At 44.9% G+C, this 12,100-nt stretch overlaps 1 protein-coding gene across 1 annotated transcript in view; it reads left to right on the top strand.

Annotated features, from left to right (window-relative positions):
- helb (helicase (DNA) B) overlaps window positions 1–12,100 on the top strand; it is a 45,226-nt gene extending 33,126 nt beyond the window's left edge. The window contains exons 11-13 of the mRNA XM_080191143.1: window positions 82–228; window positions 2,299–2,970; window positions 11,999–12,100. Of these exons, the coding sequence (XP_080047269.1) occupies window positions 82–228; window positions 2,299–2,970; window positions 11,999–12,100 (921 nt within the window). The remainder of the gene's footprint in view (window positions 1–81; window positions 229–2,298; window positions 2,971–11,998) is intronic.

Here is a 12,100-nt window from a genome sequence, read left to right as displayed (position 1 = left end):
TTAAACCTCAAAGTTGCTTGTATTGGATGCTTGGATAGTTATAAGATTTTTTTTGAATGTTGATTTCTGTGTGATTCGCAGCATAAAGTTGAATGGATCAGGAACAAACGCTCAGAATACTTGCTACTGGATGATAATGACAATCGGCAGATTTTAGTGAACTATAAAGATGTAATGAGAGAGTGCAGATTGCAACATGCGTGGGCCAGAACAATCCATACATTTCAGGTAAGGAGAGTGATTGTCAACACATCTCTGGGGCAGTGTCATCTCTTCGTACACCAATGAGCTGCACTTTAGCCACTGAGGTTATGTGGAGCTTGAGCTATGCCGGTGAAGGAATTGTGGTTCAGATGAAGATGGTGTTTGCCGCCAACCCAGGCATAAATTCGACTGTCTTCGAGTTACTCCATTAAAAGTAGACACTAGTCAGGAGCAAAAGTGGCATCCCTGCTGCGCAGTGGCATTTTTTTTATCCATTCGTGGGACATGGGCATCACTGGCTGGCCAGCATTTATTGCCCATCCCTACTTGCCCGAGGGCAGTTGAGAGTCAACCACATTGCTGGAGTCACATGTAGGCCAGACCAGGTAAGGACAGCAGACTTCCTTCCCTGAAGGACATTAGTGAATCAGATGGGTTTTTCCGACAATCGACAATGGTTTCATGGTCATCAGTAGATTCTTAATCCCAGATTTTTTTTGTTGAATTCAACTTCCACCATCCGTCGTGGTGGGATCTGAACCCAGGTCCCCAGAACATTAGCTGAGTTTCTAGATTAATTATCTAGCAATAGTACCCTCATGAGGAGCAGAATTGTGCTGAGGTTTATGTAGTGCAACAGTTTTAAATTCAATACACAGAGAAAATGTTTAAACATAAGGAGATGAAAATAAGTTAAGTATTTCACTGTGTCTCTGTTTATTTTTGTCTCGAATCACTGCCTGGGAGAAACAGTGGAATTCCAGATATACTCCCCAGTGACCCCATCCCTGAGTACAATTTATTTCTTGGCTTCAGATTAACGTTTTGCTCTTTCTGTTTGCACTGTGTCTCTTGATGTGGGTGAGGAGGAGCGGATGGGGACCCCCCCTGTAAATGCTGCCCAACATTCCCCATGGAGTGTACACTGACATTCTCCCCGGAGAACCTGGTGATGTCATTGGTGCATGCGCAGACTGATACTGCGGGCTTTGTGCAGGGGAGTGATGCCAGTAGATTTCCGCGCAGACCATCCTGCGTTTGCAAGAGATGTTGGCTGGAATTTTACCGGCACGCCCGCCCTGCTTCCGGGGGCGTGCGAGGTTCGGAGAACGGCATTTTCCGTCGGCCTTGGATAGGATCATACAAACCTCAGGCGGATGTGCTGGTAAAATTCCACCCGTTGGGTGGGATTTTCCACTGTGCTTGCTCCAAGGAAAATTCCGCCTGAGGTCAATGGACCTTTGCACGGTCCACGTCCTGCCTGCTACCATTCCCGTGGCAGATGGAACGGGACAATTCTGCCCACAGTGCTCGATAGATCAGTCCAAGAATACCAAATTCTTTTGATTCCTTTCTTTCTCCCTCCTCTAGTTTCATAGCTGTCAGTTTCCTCCAGTATTTGGAGTGACTATAGGCAAGTCTCAGCAGCGAGTTGACTGTAATAATAAAACAAAATATGGCAGATGCAGGAAATCTGCAATAAAAACACTCAGCAGTTCTGGCAGTATCTCTGGAGACAGGAACAAGGTTGACATGTCATGTAGATGACAGTTATTATCAATGATTTGATTGTGTAAGATCCTGTAGCCGATTAGACTCCTTAATTTTCCAACAGGAGATACTTGAGTAATGATCAGGAATTGAAACGCCAATCCCAAATTTAGTGATGCTGAAGTTAGTTCCAGCCACCCAGATACTGTCCTGGATGTAATCAGCTTATCCAGCTCCGCCTTGGGACATTCTAGTGTTTACTAAGGTCTGACGAACCTGCATTTTTGGAAACACTTTTTGGTGGTATGGTTGGCACTGCTGCCTCACAGTGTCCAGGTTCAATTGGGTCACTGTCCGTGCAGAGTCTGCACATTCTTCTCGTGTCTGCATGTGGGTTCCCTCCGGGTGCTCCGGTTTCCTCCCACAGTCCGAAAGACATGCTGGTTAGGTGCATTGGCCCTGCCAAATTCTCCCTCAGTGTATCCAAACAGGTGCTGGGCTGTGGAGACTACGGGATTTTCACAGTAACTTCATTGCGGTGTTGATGTAAGCCGACTTGTGACACTAACAAACTTTAATGTAACTCCACTTTTTGTATTGTAGGGCTCCGAAGCTGACACCATTGTGTATGTGGTAGGGATGGCAGGAAGACAGAATTGGCAGCACATCTATACAGCGGTCTCACGAGGGCGCCAGCGCGTCTACGTTGTTACTTCTGAGGACCATTTTATTCGGGCAGTGACGGCCAAAAGCCCTCACAGAAACACACAGCTGCGCAAATTGCTGCAAGAATTATTAAAAGAGGGGCCCGCTTCGTGCTCTGAGGGAGCACCGTCCCAGCTGCAGCCGAGTCAGGTATTGCCTTCCACACTTTCAGCAACCGACTCGACCCAGTTCGATTCCTTTGTGCCCCCGACACAGGTCGCGGGCGGCCTTAGGTTGCATCAATTCGGTGCGATAAAAAAGGACGGCGGCAAAACGGATTCCCAGAAGGAAGACTCCTTCTCAGAAGATCTGGCGTTTGCACAAAACTATAGCTGGTCCCCTCTGAATCTGGAGTTTGTCCCTGGAGAATGTGACGAGGCTCGGAAAAGCCCGACAGTGGCGCGCGCCTCTTCTCTTCAAACCAGTGATGAAACCCCGAGGGATGCTTCGGAGGGGGCGGCTGGTGAAGAGGCCACGGTTTTTGTTAAAGTTGAACCATCTTGGTCTCGCAGCGGCAAGAGAAACGGTGACACTTTGGGTGCCGAGAACTCGATTCTCAAATACTTTAAGGTAAATTAGAATGTTATCTGTGGGGTAGCGTAAAAAGTCTGAAGGGGATTAATATTAATAATATCGGTCAATGGGGAATTTTTGGCGATGTGAAAGATGGAAAGGAGCACATAACTTTAGCAGCTAGAGTGCGTTGCCCTCAGTACGGCACTGTTCATTGCAAAAGCATTGGAGAAAACACCAGTCCACTGCACCAGTAACATCCCAACCTTATATAAACCTCACACCCGAGGAACTGTGAGGCATTATCCACATTGCTAAACGTCCAGTGCTTGCTTTCGGACTGGTGAGAGCAATCATTTAGTAAATCCAGGGCTGACCGGTTTGTGTTATCCAAGTTCAGGAGACAATCCCATTTTTCTTGCCATGCGATTAAATATTTCCAGGCCCAAAAAAAGCCAAAATATTGGCTAGAGATTTCCTATTCAAAATTCACTTGCTGACAAAGCTAGCAAAAGGTCAGAAGTTAATTGCACTCAAAGCCGGAAGCTCACATCCTTGTGATATTCCACCCATTCGCTTTAATGGGTGGAAAATTATAGCATGCATTGGGAGGTTGTCATTGTGTAAACTATTGGAAAATCTCTCCAAAGGAATTTAATTAGTTTTTCTTCCCTACCTGCATCCCTCCCTGAGCTGAATGGTGATCTGCCTCTAATTAGTGAAGTATCGCTCCACTTTCCATTCCTTCCTTTGACCTCCCCCAATTTTCTTTTCTCCCAGATCTCTGTTGGGGTTTGATTCAATTGGCGCTGCTGTCCGCCCCTATATAAAGGGCCCAATCTTCTGAGAAGTGGCAATCGCTATCAGATTGCCATGCTACTCTTAGTTTTTACTTGCACAGTGGTTAGCACTGCTGCCTCGCAGCGCCAGGGACTCGGGTTCCATTCTGAACTTGAGTCACTATCTGTGTGGAGCCTGCACATTCTTCCTGTGTCTATGTGGGTTTCCTCCGGGTGCTCCAGTTTCCTTCCACAGTCCAAAATTGTGCAGGTTAGCTTGATTGGCCCAAGCTAAATTGTCCTTAGTGTCAGGGGTACTAACAGGGTAAATATGAGAGGTACAGGGAATAGGGCCTGGCTGGGATTGTGATCGATGCAGACTCTATGGGCTCCTTCTGCACTGTTGGGATTCTATAATTCTGCTCACCTTGCTCTGGAGCTCCACATCTTTCATCCAGACTTAGAAACTGGGGTGCTTGAGTTGTTCCCTGAGTCCTTCATTTGGAGGAGCATCTGTGGGGGGCCAAGCCATGGCCCCCTTTTATGGCAGCAGCTGTCTTATGCCAGTTAAGTTTAACATCCCTTTGTTTAAATGCCACTTGGGTAAGCTGCCAGACAGAAGCTATGTATGTAAGGAAAGTGGTTGAAGGGGTAGTTATGGGGAGGGGAGAATAGAACCAGAGAAAAGTTACGACATAGAAAGAAGCCATTCAGCTGAAAAATAAAAAATATAAATTAGCTGCCCATTCTATTGCCACATTCCAAAAGCACTTTGGATGCAGATCCAGGTATCTTGAGATGAGACCTTGCCTCCACCACAAAGCAGTGAATTGTTGGGGCATCAGATCCAGTGAGGATAGGAAGATTCATTCCAGGAAGGTTCTACTGACAAAGAGGGAGCTTTTATCAAAACAAACTTCATATAACAGCACAGTTTAATTATAAAAATGAATTAGTTTAACTTTTAATAACTGAACAATGCTAAGATATGACAAATTTCAATTCTTAACTGACAACCTATCACTATTAGTTTCAATCTTTAACCCCTTCTTTGGAACTGGTTAGCAAAACAGGCATATTTACTTGCGACTTTAAGTAACCAGTCTTGGAACTTTCAGGAAGCCTCTGGAGAGAGAGACAGACACTTCTTTCTTCTATCAGCTCCAGACAGCAACTGCTCTTCACTTTAAAATGAAAATGAAACTGTTCTGTCCTCCAAGCTTAGCTCCTTCCATTAACCACATGACACTGTCCCTGTCAATCAACCCTGATCAAAGTTCACATGACTCTGTATATCTGGTCTACAATTCCAGGAGAAATAAGTAAATATAAGGTCCGTTAACTCTACAAAGTAATACATTCAGGGTTAAACTCGGTTATTGTTCTGCATTTTCAGCATTTGAGCTGCATGTTTTCCCAGACAAATTGACCCTTGTAACAAAACACTCTCTCTTAAAGCAGCCCCACATTAAACATAAAATACAGCAAAATAGCACAGTATCCTCACAGAATTCCAAGTACCCACCATTCTAAAGTAAAGCTTATTTATTTATCACAAATAAGGCTTACATTAGCACTACAATTAAGTTACTGTGAAATTCCCCTAGTCACCACAGTCCTGGTGCCTGTTTGGGTCAATGCACCTAACCGGCACATCTTTCAGACTGTGGGAGGAAACCGAAGTACCTGGAGGAAACCTATGTAGATATGGGGAAAATGTGCAAACTCCACATGGTGACCCAAGCTGGGAATTGAACCTGGGTCCATGGTGCTGTGAGGCAGCAATGCTAACCACGGAGCCACCATGCTGCCCTACCCTCTGGGTGAAGAGATTTTTCCTCATGTCCGCTCTAATCTAATGAGCACTGATCACAGTTTAAAGAGATGTGTATTGTCTCCAGACAGTACAGTAAGTGAGGTTTTGCAAACTCAGGCAAGTCACAGGGATTACAGATAGTGCGACATGAACCCAAGATCCCTGTTGATCAGTGCTCCTTCCACTCACATTATCAGCCACTTCAGGTCTTGAACAGCAGGTTAGGTGTAAGGATTCGCATTCTAATCAGTAATCTCTAAACTGTCTGTGCTTTATATGCTCTGTCTGAGGCCAGAACTCTCCATTCACCTGACAAAGGGACTAACCCGAAAGCTTGTGAGTATATTATCAAATAAATAGGTTGGACTAAAACCTGGTGTTGTCAGACTTTTCACTGTGTTTACGCCAGTCCAACGCCGGCATACCCACATCATTACTCCTATCTAGGCCCTTCATAACCTTGTATATCTCAATTAAGTCACCCCTCTGCCTCATCAGTTCCTAGGAAAACAACCCTAGCCTATCCAATCTTTCCTCTGAACTGCAAGTTTCAAACCCTGACAACATTCCTGTAAATACCCTCTGCGCGCTCTCCAGAGCAGTTTTGTCCATCCAATAATGTGACAACTAAACTCTTTACAAAATTCCAGCTGTCATCTAACCAGCATTTTATACAATTCCAGCATTACGACCCTGCTTTTATATTCTATATCTCATCCAATAAAGGAAAGCATTCCACATACTTTCTTTATCATCTTATCCACCTGACCTGCCATCTTCAGGGACGTGTGGACATCCACTCCAGGGTCTCTCACTTCCTGTACCCTCTCAGTATCCTCCCATTTACTGTCTATTCTCTTGCTTTCCTTGCCCACTCCCTCTCACTCCTCTGGATTGAATTTCCATGTACCACTTTTCCATCTATTCATCCGACCCATTTGATATCATTCCAGAATTGACAGCCATCCCCTTCACTATCAACTACACGGCCAGTTTTTGTGTCATCTGCAAATTTACCAATTGTGCCACCCACATTTAAGACTAAATCTTTAATATATACAACAAACAGCACGGGCCCCAACACTGAACCCTTTGGGACAGCACTAGAAACTGTTTTCCATGTTGTAAACTATCCATCAAATTTACCCTTTGTTTCCTGTTACTGAGCCAATTTTGGGTCCAACTCGGTGCATTCCCCTGTACCCTATGGGCTTTTACCTTTTGACCAGTCTGCTGTGTGGGACCTTGTCAAACGCCGTATTAAAATTCATGTAAAACACATCCATTGCACTACCTTCTTCAATATTCCTTGTTACTGCCTCAATCAAATTGTAAGACATGACTTTCCCTGAACAAAACCACGCTGACTATCCTTGATTAATCAGTTCGTTTCTGAGTGGCAGTTTATCCTGAACTGACCCAAATAATTTGTCCACCGCTGAAGTCAACTGACTGGCCTGTAATTATTTGGCCTACCCTATGAACACTCTTTAATTTATGGTACAATTCTCTGATGCCTTGCTTGGATCTAATGAGGATTAGAAAATGATCCTCAGGACATCCACTATTTCCTCCCTGGCTTCCTTTAACAGCCTGGGATATAATCCATCTGGTTCTGGTGATTTATCAAGGATGTCAGTCCCTCCTTCTCTATGCTTGTATCTAATGTTTCACAATTCTTATCTTTAGCTGGAATATCTGCATCATCCCTCTCCTTCATGAAGACAGAGACAAATTACTCAATGCTCACATCTTTAGCATCAGCGCACAAGTTAAATCACAGAATCATAGCCTCTTTCTGCACTGTAGAGTTTCTATGTGGCCTATCGAGTCTGCACTGACCACAATCCTACCCGCCCCCCCCCCCCCCCCCCCCCCCATATCCCTACACATTTTACCCACTAATCCCTCTAATTTATGTATCTCAGGGCTCTAAGGGGCAATTTTTAGCATGATCTATCAACCTAACCCGCACATCTTTGGACTGTGGGAGGAAACCAGACCACTCAGAGGAAACCCACACAGACATGAGGAGACTGTGCAAACTCCACATAGACAGTGACCCCAAGCCAGGAATCGAACTCAGGTCCTTGGAGCTGTGAAGCAGTAGTGCTAACCACTGTGCTACCGTGCCATGTACATCTTTGATAGACCCTATCCTTAATATCTTCCTCTTGTTTTAATGTACTGGCAAAACATCCTAGGGTTTTCCTTGATTTTGCCTGCGAATTTTTTTTGTATCAAAGAACAAAGAAAATTACAGCACGGGAACAGGTCTTCCGAGCCTGCACTGACCACGTTGCCCGACTGAACTAAAATCCCCTATCCTTCCAGCAACCATTATCCCTCCATTCCCATCCTAATCATGTATTTGTCAAGGTGCCCCTTAAAACTCACTCTCGTATCCACTTCCACTACCTCTCCTGGCAGCAAGTTCCAGGATCCATCACCTTCTGTGTAAAAAAAAAAAAAGCCTCGTACCTCTCCTTTAAAACTTGCCCCTTGCACCTTAAACCTGTGCCCCCTAGTAATTGACTCTTCCACCCTGGAAAAAAGCTTCTGACTACCGTGCCTCTCATAATCTTGTAGACTTCTCTGTCTCCCCTCAACCTCCATCATTCCAGTGAGAACAAACCAAGTTTTTCCAACCTCTCCTCGTAGCTAACGCTCTCCATACCAGGCAACATCCTGGTAAATCTTTTCTGTACTTTCTCCACAGCCTCTCTTTGCTTTGCTAATTTTCACTTTTACCTCCCCGCACTTTCTACATTCCTCAATGTTTTCTTTAGTATTAGGTTTCTTTGTGATTACTATAGCTTTCTTTTTTGCCTTTATCTTAACCTGTATGCTTTTGGCTAACCAGGTAGCTGTAGATTTGGCAGGACTTCCTGTTCTCTATATGGGGATGTATCTGCACTGTGCCCACAGAATCTCACTTCTGAATGCCTCTCACTGATTTCCCTTCAAGTCGCTGTAACCAGCCCACTTTTGCCAGATCACCTCTCAGCTTCGTAAAATTAATCATTCTGCAATTTAGAACTTTTAATTCTGTTCTATCTTTATCTTTTCCATAATTATGCTAAATCTAACTATTATGGCCGCTATTTCCAAAATTGTCACCCACTGCTACGTCATCCAAAGAACAAAGAAAATTACAGCACAGGAACAGGCCCTTCAGCCCTCCAAGCTTGTACCAGCCATGCTGCCTGACTGAACTAAAAACCCCTACCCTTCTGGGGACCATATCCCCCTATTCATATCCTATTCGTGTACTTGTCAAGACGCCCCTTAAAAGTCACTACCGCATCCGCTTCCACTACCTCCCCCGACCAATGAGTTCCAGGCACCCACTACTCGCTGTGTTTAAAAAAAAACTACCTCGTACATCTCCTTTAAACCTTGCCCCTCACACCTTAAACCTATGCCCCCTAGTAATTGACTCTTCTACCCTGGGAAAAAGCTTCTGACTATCCACTCTGTCCATGCCTCTCATAATTTTGTAGACTCCTATCAGGTCTCCCCTCAACCTCCTTCGCTCCAGTGAGAACTGGGTGATCCACTTGCCAAGATTCATTTCCTAAGACTAAATTTAGAATTACACTCCCCTCTCATTGGGGTTTTTACGTGCTGGCTAAAAAAGTTCTCTTGAATGCAGTTCAAGAATTTTGTCCCCTCTGTGCCTATTAACTGTTTGTATCCCAGTTAATATTACTACTCTCTTTTTGCACTTTATGCAAATATATATTTGCATATATATTTGCTCTTCTATCTCCTTCACTGTTCCAAATTCTATGGTAAAGGTAAAAAGTCACCATAGTCCCAGATGACCATAGCTCACGCTCCCTTTTAAGGGGGAGAACTGACTGGAGGTGATTTGATCTGAGGGTCATCACACCTCAGGCGAGGGGCAAGGTTGAGAAGGCGGGGCCTTCAAGAATAACCTCAGTACAGGCCGGTTAACTCAACTAGCTAGACAGTTGGTTCATGATGCAGTCACACCAACAGCATGGGTTCAATTTCTGTACTGGCTGAGAAGGTCCCACCTTCTCAACCTTGCCCCTCACCTAAGGTGTAGTGATCCTCAGGTTAAAATCACCATCAGTTAGCCTGTGGTCATCCGGGATTATGGCAACTTTACGTCAGATGAGTTGGTTAGCTCAGTTGGCAGGACGGCCAGTTTGTGATGTAGAAACATAGAAGAACTACAGCACAAACAGGCCCTTCGGCCCACAAGTTGCGCCGAACATGTCCCTACCTACTAGGCATACCTATAACCCTCTATCTTACTAAGTTCCTTGTACTTATCCAAAAGTCTCTTAAAAGACCCTATCGAATCCGCCTCCACCACCACCACCGGCAGCCGATTCCATGCACTTACCACCCTCTGAGTGAAAAACTTGCCCCTAACATCTCCTCTGTACCTACTCCCCAGCACCCTAAACCTGTGTCCTCTTGTGGCAGCCATTTCAGCCCTGGGAAAAAGCCTCTGTGAATCCACTCGATCAATACCTTGCAACATCTTATACACCTCTATCAGGTCACCCCTCATCCTTTGTCACCCTAAGGAGAAAAGTCCGAGCTCTCTCAACCTGTCCTCAAAAGGCTTGCCACACAATTCAGGCAACATCCTTGTAAATCTCCTCTGCACCCTTTTCTGTGGCTTCTACATCCTTTCTGTAATGAGGTGACCAGAACTGAACACAGTACTCCAAGTGGGGTCTGACCGGGATCTTATACAGCTGCAGCATTACCACCCGACTCCTAAACTCAATTCCTCGATTGATGAATGCCAGTACACCATACGCCTTCTTAACCACATCCTCTACCTGTGAAGCTGATTTGTGTCCTTTGAATCCGGACCCCAAGATCCTTCTGATCTCCCATACTGCCAAGAGTCTGACCCTTAATATTATAATCTGTCATCCTATTTGACCTGCCAAAATGAATCACCACACGTTTAACTGAGTTGAGGTCCACCTGCCACTTCTCTGCCCAGTCTTGCATCCTATCAATGTAGAGCAGATGTCAACAGCGTGGGTTCTATAGTACAATCCTAACGTGGCTACCCCATTTTTATTTCTGAGTTCAACCCATATGCCTTATTTGGTGTTTAGTACAGCATCCCTCCTCACTGCCACAATTGATTCTTTAAGGAATAATGCTTCCCCCCATCCCTCTCTCTACCCTGCCTGAAAACCCTTCATGTCATGTTCAGCTGCCATATTTTCCCATCTTTAAACCATGTTGCCTTTATAACAATGCTATCATGTTGCCTTATATCTATCTGTGCCCTCAGCTCATTGTTTGCTATACTCCTTGCATTTAAATAAATACCTTCCAAAACTGCCATATCCTGCAGTGTAAACCTTTTTAACCATTGCATTTTCAGAATCTCTCACTAATTGTTTGTCTTCTGCTTCCTGCTTTGAATTTACCCTATCGGAATTTACCCTCCGGTTCCCATCCCCCTGCCAATCTAGTTTAATCCCCAACAACAGTGGCAAATCTCCCTGCAAGGGCATTCATCCTGGTCCCATTTGGATGTAGACCATCTGGCTTATGCAGATCCTACCTTCCCCATATGGTTCCCAAAGCATCCTGCTGTTCCCAGGGTGGCACAGTGGTTAGCACTGCTGTCTCACAGTGCCAGGGACCTGTGGTCAATTCTGGCCTCGGTCACGGCCTCTGTGGAGTTTACACATTCTCCCCATGACTGCTTGGATTTCCTCCGGATGCTCCAGTTTCCTTCCAATCCAAAGATGCGCAGGTTAGGTTGGCTGGCCATGATAAATTGACCCTTGTGTCTGGGGGGATGAGCAGGATAAATATGTGGGGTTACAGGCATAGGGCCTGGATGGGATCTTAGTAGGTTTGGATTGAATGGGCTGAATGGCCTCCTTCTGCACTGTAGGGATTCTCTAGATGTGGGTATGCCGGCGTTGGACTGGCGTAAACACAGTAAAAAGTCTGACAACACCAGGTTTTAGTCCAACCTATTTATTTGATAATATACTCACAAGCTTTCGGGTTAGCCCCTTCGTCAGGTGAATGGAGAGTTCTGGCCTCAGACAGAGCATATAAAGCACAGACAGTTTAGAGATCTCTAAACTATCTGTGCTTTATATGCTCTGTCTGAGGCCAGAACTCTCCATTCACCTGACGAAGGGGCTAACCCGAAAGCTTGTGAGTATATTATCAAATAAATAGGTTGGACTAAAACCTGGTGTTGTCAGACTTTTTACTGGGATTCTCTAGCACAGGATTATGCACTACAGTGGTCAGAGCAGCTTTGCCATTCCTCTAGATAATAAACCTTGCTCCGACTAAATAAACCTTACTACTCCGAGAAGACAGGTGGAGTTTTTTATTGCGCTGGCTGGTGTCCACTGAATGCCGAGAACCATGACTAGATTTATTTTATGGCTAGGTATGTAAAATTGCCCAGCATGATTCACTAGATTAGTGTGTAAGATTTTATTTTGTTTTGCAGCCACCCTTGAAGGAATCACCTCTTGGCTGTAATAAGTTTAAGCAGCTGACAATTGACCACCCAGCCCCAGAAGCAAAGCAGCTGTTTAAAAAGGAAAAGTGA

This window comes from Carcharhinus amblyrhynchos, chromosome 6 (genome assembly GCF_965287045.1).
Source record: "Carcharhinus amblyrhynchos chromosome 6, sCarAmb.v2.hapA, whole genome shotgun sequence".
Lineage (NCBI taxonomy): Eukaryota > Metazoa > Chordata > Chondrichthyes > Carcharhiniformes > Carcharhinidae > Carcharhinus > Carcharhinus amblyrhynchos.
Note: the sequence above shows the minus strand (reverse complement) of the source record. Positions and strands in the feature narration are given on the sequence as shown.